General features: G+C 40.3%; 1 protein-coding gene across 1 annotated transcript in view; it reads left to right on the top strand.

The window, feature by feature from the left end:
- The window catches only part of LMO3 (LIM domain only 3), a gene marked incomplete at its 5' end in the record, with an annotated part of 54,000 nt that extends 43,391 nt beyond the window's left edge, over positions 1-10,609 (top strand). The window contains 2 exons of the mRNA XM_084206659.1: positions 683-808; positions 9,895-10,609. Of these exons, the coding sequence (XP_084062785.1) occupies positions 683-808; positions 9,895-10,000 (232 nt within the window). The 3' untranslated portion in view covers positions 10,001-10,609. The remainder of the gene's footprint in view (positions 1-682; positions 809-9,894) is intronic.
- Positions 10,610-14,585: the final 3,976 nt, after the last annotated feature.

The raw sequence follows: 14,585 nt of genomic DNA, 5'->3' as shown, positions 1-14,585 counted from the left end.
GATGTGACTATATATAGTTTACAGCCTCATTTACTTTAATGTGCTACCTGAATAACATAATCATAGCAATAACTACGGTATAGGGTTGTAAGGTGCATGAACCACTAATGCTTTCTGACGATTTAAATGACTTGTTCATAAAATGTTCTTTTAATAATAGTGGTAAAGCTTTTAGCACTAGATGTCAAAAATGCGAAGAATGTTGGCTTTTACAAGTGTTATTTCTTTTCTAGCTAAAGTGTGTTTTAGTAATAAGCAGCACCAAAAGCCAAGGTTATGTGGCTCTCTCCTGCACGGCAGGATCTAAGAAGAAGACTCTTCCCACTTATGCAAACAGCTTGACCTCTGCCTGCACAGTTATGTAACGTCCCTAATGTGTTTACTGTTTCTTTGTTTAGTTTAACAAGATGTTTCTTTTATCAAGAAAGGTCAGTATAACCTGCAGGAAAAAAAATACAGCATCACAATAGGTGCAATATTAGTCTGTCATAAAGCTCTCTTCGGCAAGGCTGCGTCTTTGTGCTGCAAATGGGGCAGAGTTGAAGCACCAAAGGGCAGCCTTTCCAAAAGGAGGTGTGCTGGCAAGTCAGCCAAAGACCAGGCTGTGGGGGAAATAATAATAATTTTTTTAAAAAATGAAAAAGAGAGTGAATCAAGAATCTATTTCTTTCTGCATCTCCAGGTTATTTGGCGTTACAGGAAACTGTGCTGCCTGCAGTAAGCTCATCCCTGCTTTTGAGATGGTGATGAGAGCAAAGGACAATGTTTATCACCTGGACTGTTTTGCATGTCAGCTTTGTAATCAGAGGTAAGAGAATTCCTCGGGTCTGCTCCACAAGCTGAGTGCTAGCTGGGCACTGGGGTGGGCATACATTCCAAAGAGGAAACACTTTCCAGCAGTAGAACCCCAAGATGGAGAGTAAAACCTGGATGCTGTTCCTGTGACTGATAGAGAACATCTTTCATGACCTTGGCCAGAAAACTTTTTGTGCCTCAAGTCCCACATCAATAAAAAAGAGTAATGTTACTTCCTCTCCTTCAAAAGGCTGTCTGTCAGGTTTAATTAATTAATATTTATAAAGGTCTTTGAGATCCTTTTCTGCAGAAGAGCATAACAGTACCATTTGTCATTATTGCATTAATTTCACTTTAATTCCTCATTTTTATCACATGTGTTTCTTTTAAAGTACACATTGTTTCTTCCTGTTGCCAGAACTGTAATCATTTAAATTTAAAAGATGTTGTTCCCACCATTTCCTCTGTAGCAGCATTGGACCTCTTACAGCCCTATTTTTATTTCCACATTCAAACCATAGATTATAAAAATCCCAAGGATCCAAACCTGACACCCTGTTCTGAAGCATCACCCATATGGCACAGTTGGAGAGCGAATGTCAGAAATGGTAAAATTGTAACATCTGATTTTCTCAGAGGTGAACAGAGCCAAGTTTATACCAGCTACACTCCGAGTGGAGCTGGAGATTTCACTGGCAGCTCGATTTCTGACTCCACCAGAGCTGAGAGCAGCTTTGCCAGGGACCTCTGTGAGGTCTGGGCATTGAGAGAGCCAATTATGTCCACTCCTTAATGTCCCTATTATTTTCAGTTCGTTTTCAGTTATTACATGATCCTATTTAGCGTTTCATAGCATTCATTTTTTTTTCCCTTTCTTCAATTGGGTAGAAAAGCAAGATATACATTTTTAGGGAAGCAATGAAAAATTAGGAGTATAATAATCTGACATGACAAAGCCAGACACAGCTCTAAGTAAGCTTTCCTAACTCACCTTGTCCTACAGTGTATTATTTTTTAACACTGTAGTCATTTAAAAATCAAACATCCCTAAAGAACCATAAAATGTACAGCTGCTAATAAGTGTAGCACACTACAATTACGCTCTTTAAAAAAAGCCAAATTGACCTTTTTCATCATGTTGCATGGGAAATTAAAATACCAGGCAAGTAATAACCACTGCTTAAACTATATAATAATGCAAAGTAATTATAGGTTCTAATGCTATTTAAAGTCCTATATCAATTTTGTCTTGCCACAGAACTGAGAAGCAGAGCAAGGCAGGCAGAGGCTCCCACAGTACCCTTTTAGGAGACACACACAGAGTGTCCTGGGTTTTGTTTCCTAAACCCTTCACATCCTGTTTTTTTCCAAACCACACTTCTGGTATCATTATTAAAGCCCCTAATATATTTCTGTTGTTCGCTTCATTTATTACATGCCATAATGGGGTTGCATATCTTTAGTGTTGGTTATGCACAATTAGCACTTAGTTATTGTCTTGTCACTTCAGCCCATACAAGACAAACTTCTTTAATGTAAGAAGTCAGCTAATCTTCATCAGTCAAGCAGAGCAGACAATGTTTGTTAGCCGGAGTGCAAAAGATTTTCATCATAGTTAGCACTCATGGATCTGAAGAAGTGAACTTTCTTTTTATTGCCTCCACCCTCCACCACCCAAAAAAAAAAAAAAAAAAACCAACCAAAAAACCAAACCCACAGCTGTTATGAATATTTTTAATATTCCTCTTTTACCATTACAACTGCAAACTAATGTGCAATTTCACTTTGCAGCTAACACACATTGTGGTGTTCCCTGGGGCTGCTGATCCCCCTGGAAAAGTGCTGTTAGATGCTTCTGAAATGGAGCTAAACTGGGTTATTTAATAATTCTCAGCCTTTTTATTCCTGAGACTTCAATCTAATCTTTTATTTGATTTTTACTTTGCATGTATTTTGGGCAAAGGGTTGCTGCAATAGTCTTACAGGTGTCTTAGACTGAGAACAAAAGAATGGATTTATCTGAAATACAGTCTAGTTCATCTAGTGAAAACAGGGAGTGGTTCCAGGAGTTTCAAAGAATTTCATAAATTCTCAAAAGTGACCCTAATCCTGATTCCATTGCAATAGCTCTCATGGAGCCTAATAAAGCAGACTGCTTGTAGGGTTCCCTTTCTTCCTCACCATTTGGGACTAGTGGCTCTCTGAAGAATTAATTTTTCTGTTTTTTACAAAAAATCCTATTTCATGGATGCTCCAGCATAGCTCTTCCGTGGTTCCTATGGCAAAGCATCCCACTGACTGCATTCTCTCAATAATAAGTTCAAATCTTCTGGTTTTTGTTACTTGAATAACAATAAACCTCCACATTGTTACACACCTGGCCCATCAGCAGCTTGGGGGTTTTCACATCAGCTATGAAACCTTTTTCTGTTCTCTTTTAAACAGAACAATCTTGTCACTCACCATTTCATTAATAGTTTCTGTTGTCCTTTAGGATCATTTTCTCTTCCTCTCCTCAAGGTAATCAAAACCACACAGCAGACTCTGAGTAAGGATGTGTTTATAAGACTTCAGGTTAACTTTTTAAAGTTTCTGCTGCCCCTTCCTTGTATACAAAATCATGTTATTGAAGGGTTTTATATTTGCTTTTTCCTTTCACTCCAGCTGCTAATTCCACCAATATCTAATTTATTTACTGAAGAGAACATTTTTGTCTTCACAAACAGATCAAATATATCCAAAAATCACCAGTGGGTGTGTCAAGGCTCACCAGCTATTGCAGAAGTTGTTTAGCCTTATTCCCCAATTTCACATTTTCTTTCCCCATTAAATTGTAAAACCTTTGGGTCCTTCTCCACAGTAGTTTTGCAGAGTAAGTAGTGCTCTCTGATTCCACGTTTCATTTTCAGTTACCATCTACCATTCAGGGTTTTTTTTCCTAACAGAATGCATACAATGTTCATGAGAATACAGAATTGCTCCTTCAGATTGCACTACTTTGCCAACACTGAATTTTTTTCTGATGTTCTGGGCCCTTGCTCCTTCCATCTCCTGCTTTTCAAGCTAGGTAATATTTGTATTAGCACACATCTCACTGCTCCTTGGGGCAGCCCATCCTTTGGTCCTGCTATTGCATCACCCTCCCTTTCCTACCCTTTAAAGGGTTGCTCCTGGCCCAGAGAGATGCCTGCCCTTTTTTGCCTAGTGCTCTTTGTGATGATTCAGTGATTTTTCTGCTTTTATGGACAACTTCACTGTTTGCTTTATTATTTCTGAGCGTCTACAACTCACCATCCAGTGCAAGCCTCAGTGTGGATGGTAATTAGCCTGCCTTCACTTGAGGGGACTTTTGTTCAGGCCATGAACTCCAGCTCTGAACTAACTCATAACATTGCCAGTCCCTTTATTGGCCTCCTGAATGTGACTTTTTCAGAGTGGGGAGAAAAAGGCATTGTCTCACATGCTGTACTCCAGGAAGACAGACTGTGGACACATCTCCTGAGCCACTAAGCCTGGTCCCCTGGTGTCAAATAGGCACTGTCTCCTATTTTCCCTTTCATAAAGCTATTCAGCTCCAGGACCTAATTGCTCCAGCCAAACAGTTGCTGAGATATTTCCCCCACATTTTTCTTGATACTGATGCTTGAAGCTGCAGCAATTTTGTGAATATTAAGCTCTGCTCCTAGCCTAAAGGTTTTAGCATCCTCTTATCTCTCATGTCTCTGTCCAGCTTACTCCTAATTTGAAGTTTTTCCATCGCCTAAGTACCTGCAGAGCTTAGTGACAGTCAGCTTAATGGTGTGAGAGTGTTCCCCGTTCTTCTCTGTAAACATATTTAACTTCTCCTCAGAATCCCCTCACCCCACGTTGACAGTAACCTCGGTGTCCCTCATTTCTGCTGAAAATGTAAAGCTGGAAGGGTGGGGGAAGGAAACCACTGGAAAAATAAACTTGTAAACAGACACTGCCTTTCACACTTTGTCAGGCTGCATGTGTGTGACTAACAGAACCGAGTGGAAAATCTTGCAAGTGGGCTCAGCTGTGCCTCTGACACTTCTGACACTTCTGACTACAGAGATGATGTCAGCCTGCCTCCGGCTTTCCCACTTCCCCGAGTTTGTGTGTCCTTCCTCTCACTCTGCCGCCGTCTTTAGCACCTTGTTCCCTACTCCTGTGATTTTTTTCTCTCTCTGCCGTTTGAAGTCAGCTCAGAGTATGGCTTAAAACCCCCATCTGCTACCGCTGAGAGGGGTTTAAATCGCCTGTTCTACCCTTCTATCTGCAATTGCCTTTATTTTAATAGAGACTGGACTAAAAATGGTTACATACTCATTGAAATTGCTGTCCTGATGTAGCTGTAAACACTTACCTCCAGTATAAACTGTAAAATGCCCACACAATGCTGCCTTTGTTCTCTGTAGAGCAGGGGAGAGGGAATACAATGCCAGGGACATCCTTATTTCAAACACCAATATTAGATTTTTGCATGAGCGGTCATTTTATAAATTCTGAAGGCCTGAGTGCTGCTTATCTTCATTGCAGTCTCAAAATTTAGAATACAAATTAACATATTTTCCACAGCCACCTTTTTATAAAGCAGTGCATGGAAAGCACACCGAGGTGAGGTTTGCCACTTGAAGTTGAACTGGGGTCCTGTGTCTGTGCATTCTGGTGAAAATGTACAAACTCAGGCACAGCTCCCCCTTTCCAGCCTTTGAAATGGACCTTTTGACAGAACCTCAGAATTAATAAGCCACAGGTGTGGACTGATGATCTGTGGTGTAGAAGAGTGGCTTTGTTCTCTCAGTGATGCACACAGATGAACGTTAATGTGAGTTCCACTGGAAGCTCAGCTCTTAAAAAGAGAGGAAAGGGGAAAAGCAGAGCCCAAGTTACTCACTGACTGCAAAAAGCAGAGGGGAAGGGCGTGGGTTGGTAAGTCTGAAGTGTCTTAATCCTCAGGAAGTCAATTAATGCTTCCAGATTTTGCTTCTTTCTGCAGCCACAAAGATCTGGCATTACCAGAGGAGGCACACACGAAGGCATCCCCCTTCACAGCAATATTTCTCTTGCTTTCTTAAGTAGTCTTCAGTACCTTGACACATGTCCTGTGCATCAGAAAAGATGACAGACAGCAGTGAGATCTCCTTAAATATCTGTTCTGAACAATGAAAGAGCTACTTCTCAAAATAGAAGTTTTATTCCTCTTGTGATTAGTCCAGGCACACCTTCCCTTCCAAACAAGGTGATAACAGAGGTCATTTTGTAATATAAATGGCCTTCCTTTTGCCAGTGTAAAATATGACAGGGGTTCTAGGATGTAGGTTAATTATAATGGTCATTCTACTAATGTCACAGTCGTGTCAAAAATACTATTATCAATTTATGGTGCTCAGTCCAATCTGGCATGTTAATGCAGCCTTTTGTATATTCTTTCCTCTTCATCTTGCATGCCTATTAAAAAAATTGGGTGAGGGTTTTAGGGAAGGCTGAAGAGTACCATCTGCCTGCTAGAAGAGTCATAATCTTGCCTAATTATGTACTCCTAGCACAGTGGCGTCTTAACGTGCTCCTCCACTCCGTTTAATGCTTGTGCCCAAATTGTGCCCTGATTTACATCCTGAGCCAATTCCATAAAAAAACCCCAACCTCAGTGGGAGGCTAGGCTTCAATTTACCCTCCCATTTTAAAGCTGAGCCAGGTTTAAATCTTGCAGCGTGCAAACCCAATCTGAAGTGGTTACAGATACAGCTCTTTCACTTCAGGAGGGGCTAAATCTAGTTTTGAGAGTCAGATAAGGTTAAAAGTGTGAATGGCCAGAATTCCTCATACTTCATCTGCTTACTCACCCTGTCCCATTGCACCTGGGAGCCAGCATGCCAGGATTATAGGTTTTTCACCTGGTGCTTACCTCTTTGTCACCTGATGAGTGCACAATTCACACATTTAACACTCGGGGGCCTACACAAGCCAAATATGCTTGTCACTGAACTTGTGCAATATGAAAACAGCTGCAGAATTTGAACCCAAAGCATCTCCAGCAACAGGCTTCCCCCGAGGCACGGGGGACCATGCAGAGGATGCCTTCCCCTGCAGACAGACCCCAACCCACAGGTTATCAGTGGGATGGTGATAGCAGGGGTTCCAGGATGAGGGAAGAGATGAGAATGTTGACTCCATGGTCCAGAAGGCTGATTTGTTATTTTATGATATATATTATATTAAAACTATACTAAAAGAATAAAAGAAAGGATTTAATCAGAAGGCTGGCTAAGAATAGAAAAGGAATGAATAACAAAGGTTTGTCTCTGCCTGAGACATTCTGGACAGCTGGACTGGGATTGGCCATTAATTAGAAACAACCACATGAGGCCAATCCCAGACCCACCTGTTGCATTCCCCAGCAGCAGACAATCATTGTTCGCATTTTGTTCCTGAGGCCTCTCAGCTTCTCAGGAAGAAAAATCTTAAGAAAAGGATTTTTCATAAAATATCATGGCTACATATCAGACAGACAGGCCACTGGCAGCCTGTCCCAGGACAGCTGCACCCTTGCAGCACAAGTGGAACTGTGTGTGTTTGAGGCCATTTGTGCACAAACCTGTCACACACCATGCACACACAGGCAGAGCACTTCTGGCTGCACTTACCAACACTGCTAAAGCAAAAGGCATTGACACTTTTTATTGGGAAAGGCATCCTGACACTCCCGGGTAGCCCCTGCAGTTTAATTCAAACTGTGTCGCTGCTTTAGGGCTGGGAAACAAAATCCTGATTCAGGCAGGGTTTTGGTGCACACGGTGCTGCACAGAGCCAGGTGTGTCAAGTGTAGCCATGCAAGTGAACTGCACTTCGGCAGTGCGTTTTTCATTTGCTAAATGCTTTTAAAAAGTGAGTTTGCCGAGGTCTGTCTTACCCTGGAACAACACAGATGAACAACAGTCTCAGTTCAGTCTTTTCTGCTGGGTGCAGAGGTGGTTTCATCTCCCACTGATGCACTGGTGGATTTTCTTTGGTTTTTTTGTTGATTTTAAATGTGACTTCTTTGGGAAAAATGAGTTTTACATGTTGGCACTAGTTGCAACTCTTTTACCTAATCTTGTAAGGTGCACAAAAGAATTTTTCTCAGCATTGCTGTCAATGGACAAAAACACAAAAGATGGAAACTAGGGAAAAACACCAAAGAACAACTTTTATGTAGGAATTCTGTATTTCAACATAGCTACTCAAAATCATTTTGTGTTGTTAATAGCCTAGTATACCAGGATTGGGGTGGGAAGAATAATAGGAACCTCTACATTCTATAAAAGAGTGTTGACCATAAATAACTTAAGATTTCAAGATCCTCCCATAATCTCTATTTTCAATCATCATCAGCAGCAGGCAGTAATCCCCCACAAAAAAAAAAAAAAAAAGAGTCCACAAATAAACAAACCAATTTTCCTTTAAGAGCAGAGCTAATTCTTTTCAATCCACTTTTTTATTACACTATTTTCCCTCTATCTATTTAGCTAGCATAAGGATAAATTTCCAAAGCTACCCAGTTGGAAAATAAATGGGTTCACTGTTTGTCTAGCATTCCAATCTTCACAAATGTAAATCAGTCCAACTGCTACTCATTTAAACCTCCAACTTCACAAAACATTAAAGGACTGCTTTCCATACACAATTTAATCTGTAACAATTCACCAAGATTTCTGCTTGAACATCATTAGAAATTGACTATCTGATAAAGACAGACCACTATCAGGGGTCAGGTGGGTCAACCTGTGTCATTTGTGGAGTTTTACTGGGTCAACTCCAGCAGGCACCACTATTTGAAGGTTAAATTGTTACAATTAAATACATATCCAGCTATTCCCAGAGCTACTCTGCTGTTAAATCTACCGTAAACAACACAAGCATTTATATCTGACCCTAATTGTGTCCAAGATGTCACCATTTGGAAATTATATAAAAAAAGGACATTATAATCCCTTACACATTAAACAATGCTTCGTGTCCTGAGATCCATAATTAGCTGGTTTCATTTATTCACATCAGTGTTAGGGGGTTCATTTAGGTTACTTTCTTTCATTTTAATTGGAATAAGACAAGCAGTGCCTCCCAATATATTTCATAGCTGGAGAGTTCACCACAAACAAAGCCCTGTAACCCTGCCAAGGCAGTCACTAGGGAAACTTTTTTTCCTGCACTGGCCCCATTCACTTCTCCCTAAGCATCTTCCAGAAGAGTGGCTTTGTCAAGGGGAAGAAGGACTGCAGGGTGTGTCAGGGAGGAGCCCTCTTCAATTCAAGCTTGTGTTTTTAGCTGGAAAATCCTACTTTACTCCAAGTTTGAAGTCAGCCAGCCGGGAGCATTAACATTATGTGATTGTCCTGCTCATCAGAGAGAAGCAAATGCAATCTCTCAGTGGTGTTTTGCAGCAATCAGGTCGTGCTGATGCACGTAATGCTGTAACAAGGTAGGTGCACTGATACCATGAGAGAGTAGTTAGCTGAGTAACTAAATTTATAATCAACTCCTACAGGGAAAAAAAGGAAAAGGGTGTTTTTTTCTGCATGCCTGCGTGTCTCTGGTTTACATATACCTTACAGAAAGTTGTGTGTGTGCTAAGGCAGTTCTCAGAATCACCATCTAAAATCAAATCTAGTGAAATACCCAACTGGAACATAACAAGAAATTCTTACTAAGACACAAGACAAATACAAGATATGTCAGACAAGCTTTCCACTGCATGCTTTGCTGTACTTTGTCTTCCTTCTGGTTTGCAGGACGTTTACTTTTCACTCAGCTCAGCAGCCTGGGATATTTATTGTGTTTGTAGCTGTGTGCCAGTGACCTGATCCAGGACTCCCACAGCCCACAGTGGGCTTTGAATGAGGTCTTTGGCTGGAGAAGCAAAAGTGCCTGAATGCTCTAGATGTTGTTGAAAGCACACAATTAATTGTGGCACCAGGGCAATTCCTCTGCTGGCCTTTCCCACATGCACATCTGGGTGCTGTCCAGCCAGCACTTGCTCTACAACCTGTACAAACCATATCCCACCATTTACCCTCAAACTCTCTTTTTCTTTTCTCTTTATTATCTTAATTTCAGATTTTGTGTTGGAGACAAATTTTTCCTGAAGAACAACATGATTCTGTGCCAGACAGACTATGAGGAGGGTTTAATGAAAGAAGGTTATGCACCTCAGGTCCGCTGATCGGATGTCACATCGTTAAGAATAAAAAGCACTATGTTCTTTTATCTTTTTTGCTCAACATGTATATAAGAAATGACACAGGAACCTACTGAATAGCATAGATTTAGGGAGACAGAATGGTTGCGTGAAATAAAAGGCGGACTGCATCTGTATGTAGTGAAAATTGCTCCAGTTCAGAGTTGAATGTTAATTAAAAAGGTACTGTATATACAGCTGGATTCTTTCTGCTTGCTCTTGGGATTTTCAGTTTGTTTGGGGTTTTTTTTTTTTTGTTTCTTTTTGTGTCATTTGGCATGAGATGTTTATTTTGGACTATTGTACATAATGTATTGTAATATTTGAAGCACAAATGTAATACAGTTTTATTGTGTTACCATTTGTGTTCCTGTTTGCTTCTTTGTATTGTTGCATTTAGTACAATCAGTGTCTAAACTTACTGTATATTTATGCTTTCTGTATCTACCAGCTATTTTAAATGAGCTGTATCTTTCTAGTAAAAAGCATTAAAGAGCAAATCCCAACCATTATGCTACACTTAGAGCTTAAGAATACTGTTTACATTAAAACTATTTAGAAAACTAATAACTAGCAGCACCTGCTGCTAATGATGCTATGGTTAAGGGTCTATCAGCACTTCTCTTATAAGCCTCTATTTTTCAGGGGTTAAGCATCTGCTGTTTAATTGCATGGATTTTCCTCAAAGAGCACTTTTATTTTACTACAAAATTTTGAAAAGCAAATCTGACTGGTTTGAGCTATATTATAAAAGGTGCAAAAGTTAATGATTTTGGGTGCTGCTTTTGTGCCCCTTAGGCATTCCAAATGCCTGGATTTGATTTTTAATTTAGCTGGAAAAATTAAGCCCTAATGCAAACCAGTGCCTCTGGGTATCTTATTTTATATATATATATACATATATATATAAAAATATATATGTTATTTTTCTGAAATCATTAATTTGGAGGGGGGGGGAGGAAAGGGAGAAGATTTTTCTTTATATGCATTTTAAAGAAGTCTTAAAATTTGAGGGGTCTCTTTCTCCCTCATCTCCCTCTCTGTCTTTCCCTTTTTTTTTTTCTTTTTTTTTTTTTTTAATTTTTTTAATCAGGGCTTAACCCTAATATGTTTTCTGGGGCTTCGTCCTCGACAAACCCTGGAAAAAAAAAAAAAAGTGAAAGTAGAAGGCACTGTAAACAGCCCCTTGTGAGGGTCTATTTACATTAAGGAAACGACCCTGAGCTGCCACTGGGAGAGTGACTGGTTGCTAATTACCCACCTCGGTGAATGCTGAAGGTAATTTAAATGCTGATGTGGATGGGACAAAACTTTGCAATAGCGAGCGAGAGCTACCACACTCGACTGCACAGGTACCTTGCTGTCCACGCCAACATCCTACAGGTTTGTCCCATCAATACTGGCAATTAAAATCCTTTTGACAGAGGTGGAATCGCTGCTGACAGCTCCTGTTGGCAATCAGTTCTTTTTCTAGGAGAGGTGGACCTCTGTTTTTAAAGCCATGAAGCTATTGCATCAGCAGGACGTCCCTAAGTGCTCACGCCCCTGACAGAGCTTACAGGTGTTTGGCAAAGGAAAGCAGGATGAATGTTTAAAAAGTTGTTCAATGCATATTTATGTCTTGTCTGTTTGCCACTGTAATCTAGCTCACTGGGAAAACAACCTGTATTAAAAACAAACAAACAACAAAACAGTATTAAGAAGAAAAAAAAAAAAGCCAACAAGAAACCCACAATACCCTGTGTTGTTATGAAGCTAAGCTCTTGTTTTTGTTTTGAGTATGAACCCATGACTCTGCTCAAGCTGACTGCTGTCCTTCCCTGCTCTTCCTGTCCTGTTGCAGTTTCAGCATGTTTTTGCTGGGGATGGTCAAAGAAACTTTGTAATGCAGTGGGGAAATTCCTTAAGTGTATGGTAAGAGCACACTGCACAGTGGCTTGGCTTAGAAATAGATATTTAGTTTTAATGACTGTTGTTACAGTGTGGTTTTTTTTTTCCTGGCTGTGAACCCTTTTGAAAATAAGCATGGCTCACAAAACTTGACTCTGACTCATACAGGACCAGAAAGAAATGCAACAACTCCTCAGGCTGTTCTTGTTAATTAGAAGAAATAGCTCCACATAGTTTTTCAAATTAAATTTAGCCCTCTTCTGTGGACTATCTTCCTTCCTAACCTTGAGCACAAGTGTCTCTGGCACTCCCTTCCACAGTCCCTTAATGTCTTTGGGATAACGAAGCAGTTGGTGTCAGAGGTACCATTAGGCTCTTACAGACCCACTTCAGAGCAATAAACAAGCTGTCCTTCCCATGAAGGTCAGGGTGGACAGAAAGGGAAGGATCATATTATCTTGTTTTGAGCCCAATTTCAATTTTCCTCTCCAGCCCCTCTGGGGTCTTTCCATTAGAAATGGGGAAGATCTCTCTTCTGCTTTCCAGTAGTAGGCTGGAGAACAGACAGAAATCCCTGGCTCAGAAATAAGAAAGAAAGGTCCTTGGCTCTGCCTTTGCCTCCCTGTGAGCTTGGGCAAGTCACTCAACTTCTCTGTGCCTCAGTTGTCCCTGCCTGTCCCATGGGGCTAATGGACACAGTGCTTTTGTAAAGCATTTCTGGCTCTTCAGGAAACCAAGAGCTGTGCAAGTGTGACAAGCAGTGCTGGGACACCCTGGGAGGAGCAGAGCATCCCCAGGAGGTAACCACAGATCTGGGGCAGGAAAGCACCAACACCAGCATGGCAATGGAACACTAACAGCGCTGTAAATGCTCAAGGAATCTCTCATTCCCACCAAGTGCCACTGCTCAGCTCTTTATGGAGCAAATGAAGAGAGGGAAGTGGGGAAAGAGTGGCTCGTTGCTACATGCTACATTGCTCATCTGTGCATTTTGTGACCTAGGCTCAAAGTGTGGAAGAGGAAGGTGGTCCTGCTAGGGAGGAAAAAAAAAATAGTCTCACCATTCTGTCAATCTTAATTGATTAAAGAAATATGGATATGTTTGCAGTGCACAACGGTATGGCATTGCTTTGAGCACTTAATGCTCATCTATCTTATTCACATACATATCTAAAAATTTGTATGTAAAGGATGGGGAATAAATTTAGATTTGATGCAGGTCAAAGATCAATTACACATTTTCCTGTATTTCAAACTTCCATCTTGCCTGGCTGTTAAAATAATGGCTGAGAGTTGAAATATTTAATGGAAACATTTACAACTCCAATAAAGTATATCATCAAAAGTCAATACTGGAGAGAGATTATCTGCCAGGCCACTTTAGTGATCATTTTGACAGAGGTCTAGACCATTCCTTTGGGTTGCTTTTTGTTATCTGCCTTGGTTCTCCTTCTCCATCACTGTGTGTGTCAGCAAGCTGTCTGCATCCAGCAAACCACTCTGACAGTGACCCTGACTCAGTGTATTTGCCAGGCAGGAATGCTTCCACTTGTGCCTCCCATCTTTATCTGTACACATCATGAAGTTTAGCCAGACAAAAATAATAATAACAACTTTTTTTTTTTTTTTTAATCTACTTCAATCTGCTTAGATCGCTGGTTTTGAGCTGTGTGGAAAACTAAAAATTATCAAACCTTGATTTTCCACTGTAAAAAGCTCCTCTGCCAACTGTAACCTGCTGTGTCTGTTATCAGCCACAACTGGTGATGGATCAAGACAGCCTGGATTTGGCAGGAACAGTGACCAGGGCTAAAAGTTGATCTATTTCATGATTGTGTTTTTCTATCTTCTGGGTTGTTTGGTGGTTTTTTTCAGCCCACTTTCATGTTTTCCTATCCTCCCAAAATGTTCAAATTTTTGCTCACGTAATGTAAATAAAGGAAAATCATCCAGCAATCCCTCAAATGTTCCTAATTGCCTACACCTAAAATGACTTGGGGAAGATAAATTGAAAAGTGGTCAGTGAGAAGGGAGACTGGGAAAAAGAAACAAACAGGGACTGTGGCAAGGTTTCAACTGTATAGATTTTAAAGTACTTTAAAGGCTTTTTTCAACGTAATATGCAGCAGCTTCTTATAATTTTCTCAGCAGTAGGTAGTTTACAGTCATCTGTACCTAGAACAAATCTTGTCAAAAATGAAGGTCTGTAGTGATTGCTGGGTATAATTTTATACATTTAGCTGATTTTTCTGAAAGCTTCCACTGTGCTGCTGTTGTCAGACTAAATTATCAATTTAGCCATTTGTTGTTCAATGAATAAAAAACTCCTATGGCATTGGAGATGTTGTGGTTTCAATAAAGCAAAAGCTTTAACAAGTCAAACTATACAAAGCAAAGTGTGTACTGTATATAAGAACAGTGTTTTTATTCCTTTAAATACCACTTTAGATAAAAAAAAGCCAATTACATATTCACTTAACACATTCCTCCTACTTCAGGCCAATGATGCAGTCCAAACCTGTTTACTGCTCAGTACCTTGCAAAAGGAAACCAAAATACAATATGTGCAAGGTAATAGGCCATTAGCACAAACATGCTCCCAGTAAAAATCCTTTGTGTAGGCACCTTTCTAAAAGCTGCCAATTGTGGCTGATAGAAGTATTATAAAGGAAGTGATTTT

The sequence above is a fragment of the Fringilla coelebs genome (assembly GCF_963513975.1).
Source record: "Fringilla coelebs genome assembly, chromosome: 5".
In the NCBI taxonomy this organism is placed as follows: Eukaryota; Metazoa; Chordata; class Aves; order Passeriformes; family Fringillidae; genus Fringilla; species Fringilla coelebs.
Note: the sequence above shows the minus strand (reverse complement) of the source record. Positions and strands in the feature narration are given on the sequence as shown.